The 8,493-nt window shown below is 35.5% G+C and overlaps 1 protein-coding gene across 1 annotated transcript in view; it reads left to right on the top strand.

Annotated features, from left to right (window-relative positions):
- Nucleotides 1-592: 592 nt before the first annotated feature.
- The window catches only part of LOC106462229, a 15,632-nt gene continuing 7,731 nt past the window's right edge, over nucleotides 593-8,493 (top strand). The window contains exon 1 of the mRNA XM_013922129.2: nucleotides 593-943. Within this exon, the coding sequence (XP_013777583.2) occupies nucleotides 593-943 (351 nt within the window). The remainder of the gene's footprint in view (nucleotides 944-8,493) is intronic.

The following is an 8,493-nucleotide window of genomic DNA, read 5'->3' on the forward strand; positions in this document are numbered from 1 at the left end:
AGTTAGCAAATACGAGAAAAAAAAACTCGACGAAATATTACACTTGGTTGCTCATCTTTCGCTCATACTTGTTCTGCGTGACTGAATACTTCTAGTATCGTAGCGGCCAAGATGGTGTCCAGTAAAACTCACGCTTTACCAGTTCTGTTTCCTTGTCTGGACGTATAGCCACAAGATTGCAAGAAGTTAATCCACAAAAAGACCTCTTCGCACGAGAACACACATACGTATATTGAGTGTTCCTTGAGGCTTCATACGTAACGTTTGGAATTTTCCAATATATCTTGAGTATTCCAAGGAAAACTGTATGATGTTGGACTAGCATGTATTTACATTTCTGACAAAAAGAAATATATGCTGATATTTGAAACGTGTGTTAACCATGGTGTTAAACAAATTGGTATGTTCGCATTTCATATAGAAGATTTCAAAATTAAGTCAAATCTCAAAGTATAGTTTTAAATTGAAATACCTTCTATTTCTCCTTAGTACAGAAATACTCATAAAACTTTGAAAGAAGAAAAGAAGAAATTCAGCAAATAGACTAAACAGCATGAAGAACCTTTTCTTGTTTATAGAATCTCGGATTGCTATGGTTACTCAAGTAACGATTCAATCACGGACTGATGATCAAGCTCAGCATTTCAACACAACATTCACGGAAAATGCCCGTGTTACGGAAACTCCTGTAACAACTGAGCTTTGGGCTGATGAAAAAGTCCAGTATTTCAGCAGTACATTTTCGGAAAATATCAATGTCTCTGCGGTAACACCAGTAACAACTAAGCCTCGGACAGATGAAATGATGTCTTCTGGCAGCACTATCCAAGAAAATGACACCGTTACTATGACAATTCCAGAAACAACCGTAACTGTATTAAAAGAAGGAGATACGCCTTTGAACAGTGCAGGTTCATACGACAAGAAAAATAACGAAAGGATGGTAAGTTTGGATTTATAACTTTATTCGTTGTAATACAACAGTATTCTTTTATATTAACAAAGGCCGAAAACAGATAATGATAATTTTTATTGATAACCTCAAGTTTAAATATCTTAAATATTGATTGTTTATAAGAAAACAGATATTGTACTTTAAAGAATATACAAATATAATAATACAAAATTAATTGTTCTAAAATATCTCCATGACAGGTCTTAAGAATTAGCTATAATTAATCAAGTTTTTAATAATAATCTATCTCGCGAGAATCAGGGGTACTTACATACAAGTCACGCCCATAAAAAGAAAATTAAGTTTCGTTTACGTGTCAAGACTAACACTTCCTATTAGATAGCCCCCTCCGCCAGTGGCACAGCGGTATGTCTGCAGACTTACAACACTAGAATCCGGGTTTTGATACCTGTGGTGGGCAGAACACAGACAGCCCATTGTGTAGCTTTGTGCTTAATTACAAACAGACAAACAAAACCTATTAGATATGGATACATATGTGCTTTGAAACTAATTAAGCGTGTTTCAGGGTTGTTAAGAACAAAGTTTAATTTCTGCATGTCTGAACTTACATTTTAATTTGATAAGTCATTACAAATAAATTATACATTGAAAACGTTTTCTACTGGCCCGGTATGGCCAGGTGGTTAGGGCACTCGACTCGCAATCTGACGGTCGCGGGTTCGAATCCCCGTCACACCAAACATGCTCACCCTTTCAGCCGTGGGGGCTTTATAATGTGACGGTCAATCCCACTATTTGTTGGTAAAAGAGTAGCCCAAGAGTTGGCGGTGGGTGGTGATGACTAGTTGCCTTCCCTCCAGTCTTACACTGCTAAATTAGGGACGGCTAGCTTTGCGCGAAATTCAAAACAAACAAACGTTTTCTACTTGACGAGTAGATAGTACGTTTATATAATGTAACAAGCGGATAGTAAATAGTACTAACGCGTATATTCCAGATGGTCCTTCTTAGTCAGTTGTGGTTTGCGTTTGAGAAATGATTGGATCTTAAGATAAATGAACTGTCAAAATATTAAACAGGATCTACATGGATGAACTCGTGTTTAATGACTAATGATCCGCCTGAAAATAAAAAATAAATAAAATTACGGTTTCATACTTTTTCAGTAAAGAGGGGATAACAAGAAATTTGATCAATGGTCTTCAGTCACTCCGATCTGTTTCGGAAATTTTACTTGTACGTTCGTTGCTGTATATATAGATAAACTGCAGTTTGTTATATCTGAAGAAAATAGAGAATTTTCATCAATTTGATCAATGGTTCATTGTCTTTTTGATTTGTTTCAATTACTTCACGATTTTATTTTCTGCAACATCATCAGATACTCTTCTTTATCAAAGCAAAAACTCTGGTAAAAAAAAGTGCATCAGCATAGCATAGAAAATCTTAGCTGTTTTTTCTTTGCATAAAATAAACGATTTTAGCTATCACAGTAAACTGACCAAAACTCTGATTACAGTTTTCGTTACAAAGAAACATTTTTCAACATGTATCAAAATAATATGTTTTGAATAAGGGACTATTACTGTTGTCGCCTTAGTTAGACGAGTTATCTTAGATATGTAATCGATAAGCGCCTACGTTATAATATGGACCTTCACAGTTGCCCAGGAAACTGTAAATGAAGAATGACCAGCTATATTTGATACAGACCTGAGTGAAAAATGTTTCTTTGTAACGAAAACCAGAGGTTATAATATGGACCTTCACAGTTGCCCAGGAAATTGTAAATGAAGAATGACCAGCTATATCAAGTTATGAATAATATGAACTTAATAATAAGTGCAAACTGTGTTAAAAACCAAACTATAATAAGATATTTAAGTAGCAACAGTATCGTGCATTATTGAACTGGAACAGACACGAATTGGCCTAGAATTTTGGACAAAAATCACGTTAATTGCAAAAGTGTTTTTTTATTTTGAGTCCCCTTAATTTGATCATTGCGAGTTCAAAATGCAAGGCGCATAAACACAACATTTCAGATCTATTTTTCTCTTCCACAAGTCATTACCAAAGAGGCTTTTCGTTCAATACCATAATTCGTAATGTGGGCTGAATTGTAAGATAAAAAAATATTTTCCGAAATTCTATTTAAATATTATGGTTTAAACATTGAAAACCAGTTTTGGGCGTTTAAACTGCAATTTTTACTACAGATACAAGCGACAACCATTTACAACATCAATGCGTAAAAACTAAGATGTATCACTATACAAGACAACAGACGATATAAGATAACGACACTTGTGAAGTATAGATCATAAAACTTAGACCAAATCAAAGTATCACCGTACCTACCCCACAACATACATAACGTCACATTAATTCCCAGTAAGAATAGAAGTATAGATCATGAAACTTAGACCAAATCAAAGTATCACCGTACCTACCCCACAACATACATAACATCACATTAATTCCCAGTAAGAATAGAAGTATAGATCATAAAACTTAGACCAAATCAAAGTATCACCGTACCTACCCCACAACATACAATTCTATTCTTACTGGGAATTAATGTGACGTTTTGTATGTTGTGGGGTAGGTACAGTGATACTTTGATTTGGTCTAAGTTTTATGATCTATACTTCTATTCTTACTGGGAATTAATGTGACGTTCAGTTGGGATACGATCGAATTATTTACCTATTAGACAAGAAATACAACCTAAAGTCACATTAATTCCCAGTAAGAACAGAACAGTTGGGATACGATCGAATTATTTACCTATTAGACAAGAAATACAATCTAATAATTAACCAAAAATGTGCTCCACGATTTCTTAGCCGTAAGTTGGGGAATTCATAACGCTAAAATTCGGGGTTCGATCCTTGAGTTAGGCACAGTGCAGATAGCCCATTATTGTGCAGCTTTGCACTTAACGACAAATTGGAACTAAAGTACACTTAAGATCAAATCAGCTGCAGAAAGATTGGTTTGAGCCGTTCAAATTCACTAAATGTTACTCTTATTTTGAAGTATTATCACGAAAAACAAATCATTGAAGTATATTTTATGATTATGATTATAAATACGATCTAAAGTTTCCTTAAGAAATTATCTATATTTCTATATCAGAAAAATTTTTAGACCAAATGCCAGCGTTTGATTTGTTTTCGTCTTATATTTATGAATATATTTTTTGTATAAATTAAGATTTAAATTTTATACTTTTGATAAATAAAGTTAGAAAAAACGACCTTTACACTACAGACAATTATAAGAGAACTTATATTTTAACCGACGTTTCGCCTTTGCGTCTTCTTCAGGTCTAGTTGTTATATGTACTATCCCTGAAGGAGCCGCAAAGACGAAACGTCGGTTAAAATATAAGCTCTCTTAGAATTGTCTGTAGTGTAAAGGTCGTTTTTTTTTCTAACTTTATAATAGATTATAAGAACGTGAATAATGAATGCAAATAGAGATACTATAGACGCTTAACATTGATTTATGAACATTTTTATAAACTGACATTTGTGTTCAATCACAAGAAAAAGTTTCTAAAGTCTCAGATTTAGGGTTAGGGGATGTGAAATATTAAATTTACAGATGTAATGATTATGTTACATACAGTGAACGTAAATTTCATACATGAAATCACAGTTCAAACGTTTCCTTTATCGACGTGGGCCAAACAATAAGGTTCAACTCTTAATCTGACAACTAGTGACCCTTTTAATGATGATTTGTCGGAAGAATTTTAATTTTCTGTATATATTTTTTACCATTTCTAAAGGACACCCTACGACAGAAAACATTAAATTAATTGTTCAGCCTTTAAGCCTTAGCTTAACCCTAAAATTACTGATGAGGTCCATATTTCATTGGCTTTTTAAACACACTTATCTAAAATATTTACGCAACGGAATGCTCATGGGTTTAAAGCTTCGTTGGCTGATAATTAAGCAAAATTAAATCGATATTGTAATTAGTCTCACTAATTCCTGTAGGGATCATCTGGGTATTTTATATAGAAATAAATGATTTCTCCCAAATATCTTGGTCATTTCTTTACACTGAGTGTTGTAACGTAAAAATACTTTATATGATGCAACATGTGGATCCCCCCCAGCCCCCATGGACAGTGAGTAAACAGTATAAAAAAAAAAGAGTTCGATAACTTGTTGGTTAATAACTTAATCGTATAAAACCGCTCTCTTCCCTTGTTGGATTTGATGTTTTTCTGGACTGTATCTGTGCTGAAACATAAATAGAGACCGAAACATCATTTGTCCTACACTAAGACTTTCTATACAAACACTTCAAATCCAATATGGATAATGTTTACTCGTGCTTTGCTTTTCTCTCTCTGACGAGCGAGCACCTTTTATTTCCTTAACAGGTAGGTAAAGTCGTTAAGTCACTATTTCACAATACATTCCCTCTATATCAACTGTCTGTTAAGATATATCAAATTTGTATTTCTCTTAGACTAAAGTTTGGTGTATAAAATTGGTTCTAACGTTTGAGATACGTAGAATACGTCATTTTAAAGGCTAAAAGAAACTCATGTTAAAATGAAAACATGACTTTATGCAAAATCTTAAAGCTTGGTATCAAATCCAATGAAGGTGAGATCAAACTGATACAGTCGTGTTTCATGACCAGTTGTAATGGCTAGAGTACTAATATTTTAGATTTGGAGAAAGACCCGTGTGTGTATATCAAATCCAATGAAGGTGAGATCAAACTGACACAGTCGTGTTTCATGACCAGTTGTAATGGCTAGAGTACTAATATTTTAGATTTGGAGAAAGACCCGTGTGTGTATAAGCAAAGGTCTAAGAAGATTTGAAGTGATAGACTATAGAGGTAAGGCAGCTAGGCAACACCCCTGACTGGAAAGTCTTGAGATGCTCTTTTCAGATTAAATAGTGTGTGGTGACCAAAGTGAGGATTGCGATTCTTTTCTTATTTTTTTTTGGTGTGACAGGATACGAGCCACAGGACTCCAGCTGCACAGTCCCGCTAACCACTGGGTGGCGCTCGGTTAAAATAAATCTATGCATTGGTTATGTTTGTTTGTTTGTAATTAAGCACAAAGCTACACAATGGGATATCTGTGCTCTGCCCACCACGGGTATCGAAACCCGGATTCTAGCGTTGTAAATCCGCAGACATACCGCAATGCCACTAGGGGCATGCATCGGCTAAACAAAAAGGGTTTGTTGGTTTGTTTGAAGTTAAGCACAAAGCTACAAAATGGGCTCTTTGTGCTCTGTCCACCACGCGTATCGAAACACTGTTTCTAGCGCTGTAAGTTCGTAGAAATACCGTTGGGCTACTGGGGGAGGGGGCAAGCGAAAAGGGAAAAGTTAGTTCGTATTTTGTGTTATTATATCACGGCGAATAACCAGAACAGTTATTTCAGTCATTACACTGAAAAGCAATCATCTAAGCCTACAATTTTAGAATTACTTATACATGCACGGGGAATCAATGTGATACGTCAATCATGGGAAACAAACAGTATATTGAGACCACAATTGTTTAATTCATTTCACTGTAACAACGTTCATCACACTTTTGACATGAGCATAAGTTTCTTATGCTATCATAATTCTTCCTCATAAAATCCAGTAATAAAACCGATCATCTGATTCATTCATCACTGTAAGTGCTTTTCCGCGTATTTTGCGCTTTGAATCCGAATATGAAGCGTGAATAATTTTTACGTCTCTTTTAAAGTGGTGTGATTTACAGGATGAGTGATGATAAACCTAACATGACAATTGAAATATACTAGATTCACTCTTCTTGTTGACCTGTAATCTATTTTACGCCTTAACCTCACCAAATATTTATGATATCGGAAGAGATATTCCTCGTTTTCAGGTATAAACTATGCGTAGTAAGAGTGTTTTTGTTTTACTTCGGATATTTGCGTAAAGCAACACAAGGGCTATCTGCACCAAGCGTCCCTGATTTCTAACTGATAGACTGGAAGGTTTGTTTGTTTTTGAGCAAAGCCACATTAGGCTATCTGATGTGTCCACCTCGGGGAATCGAACACCGGATTTTAGCGTTGTAAGTCCTTAGACTTACTGCTGTCACATTGGGGGGACAGACTGGAAGGAAAGTGACTAGTGAACAATACTCAATACCAATTCTTGGGATACTCTAATCAAATAGTGGGATTTGACTGTCACCTTTATAACTCACCCACATTCTCAAACCGTTGAGCACAATTTTGCGACAACGGGATGCAAACCGTAGACCTTCAAATGCACACTTCTGCACGATGATCACCAGGCCATGCCCCGTCTAGTAATGCCTTAAAGTTTATTTTGGTTTTTCATAATAAAAAAATAAACATAAAGTATTTTGGCTTCATAATAATATTTGATATATTTTTTTCTTCGCTTTATTTACAATTTTAAGAACGATGTCGTCTTTTAGAAAAAATGTCCGTCATCCTCTCATTTGTTTGTCGAATTATCCTCTCTAGATCTGCATTAAATATATGTATATACGTAGATATAAAGTAATTTTTCACTAATTGACATATACTGTCGAGTTAATTACTAAAAAATTTAGGTTTAAATTGTGATTTATAAAAACGTGTATTGTCAAAGCCCTAAGACGGACAAAAACTGATTGATTTTCTGTTTCACACGCGGTATATCTACCTAACTCTGTTTGTTTGTTATGGATTTCGCGCAAAGCTACACGAGGGCTATCTGCGTAGCCGTCCCTAATTTAGCATTTGTAAGACTAGAGGGAAGGCAGCTAGTAATTACCACCCACCGCCAACTCTTGGGCTACTCTTTTACCAACGAATAGTGGACTTGACCGTCACATTATAACGCCCCCATGGCTGAAAGGGCGAGCCTGTTTGGTGTGACGGTGATTCGAACCCGCGACCAACAGATTGCTACCTGATTCTGTACAAAACCCAGATCGTGTTTTTTTTGCTTAGCTGCCCAATAGGATATCTGCGCTATTTCTACTGCAGGGAATAGAAATGTTGGCGTTCCAAGTCCGTAAATTTAGTGCCGATCCAAGGGGCGACATCTAGATTGAAATATTTGGTTTGTTTGTTGAATTTTGCGCAAAGCTACTTGATGGCTATCTGCGCTAGCAGTTCGTAATTTAGAAGTGATAGACTAGAAGGAAGACAGCTACCCAATGTCAACTCTTGGGTTACTGTAATCGAATAGCAGGATTGATGTTAATGTAACGCCCCCTCCCCCACGGCTAAAAAAAGGCGAGAACATTCGGTGATGGATGTTTTGTTATTGTTGTTGTTTGTTATTAAGCACGGATATCGAAACCCGGTTTCAAGCCGTATAAGTCCGCAGACCTACCGCTATGCCACTGGGGGGGCTCGGTGATGGGATATGGATACATTAAATATTGTTCATATTTTGAAAGATGATAAAATAAATCTTGAAGTTACGAAAAAAAACAGTAATATTTACAGAAGGAAACTTTTAGTGATACAAGTTTTAAGATACCCATCCAAAAATAATTTGTCAAATTCTATATATATATATATATATATATATACA

This window comes from Limulus polyphemus, unplaced genomic scaffold, assembly GCF_000517525.1.
Source record: "Limulus polyphemus unplaced genomic scaffold, Limulus_polyphemus-2.1.2 Scaffold1122, whole genome shotgun sequence".
Classification (NCBI taxonomy): Eukaryota; Metazoa; Arthropoda; class Merostomata; order Xiphosura; family Limulidae; genus Limulus; species Limulus polyphemus.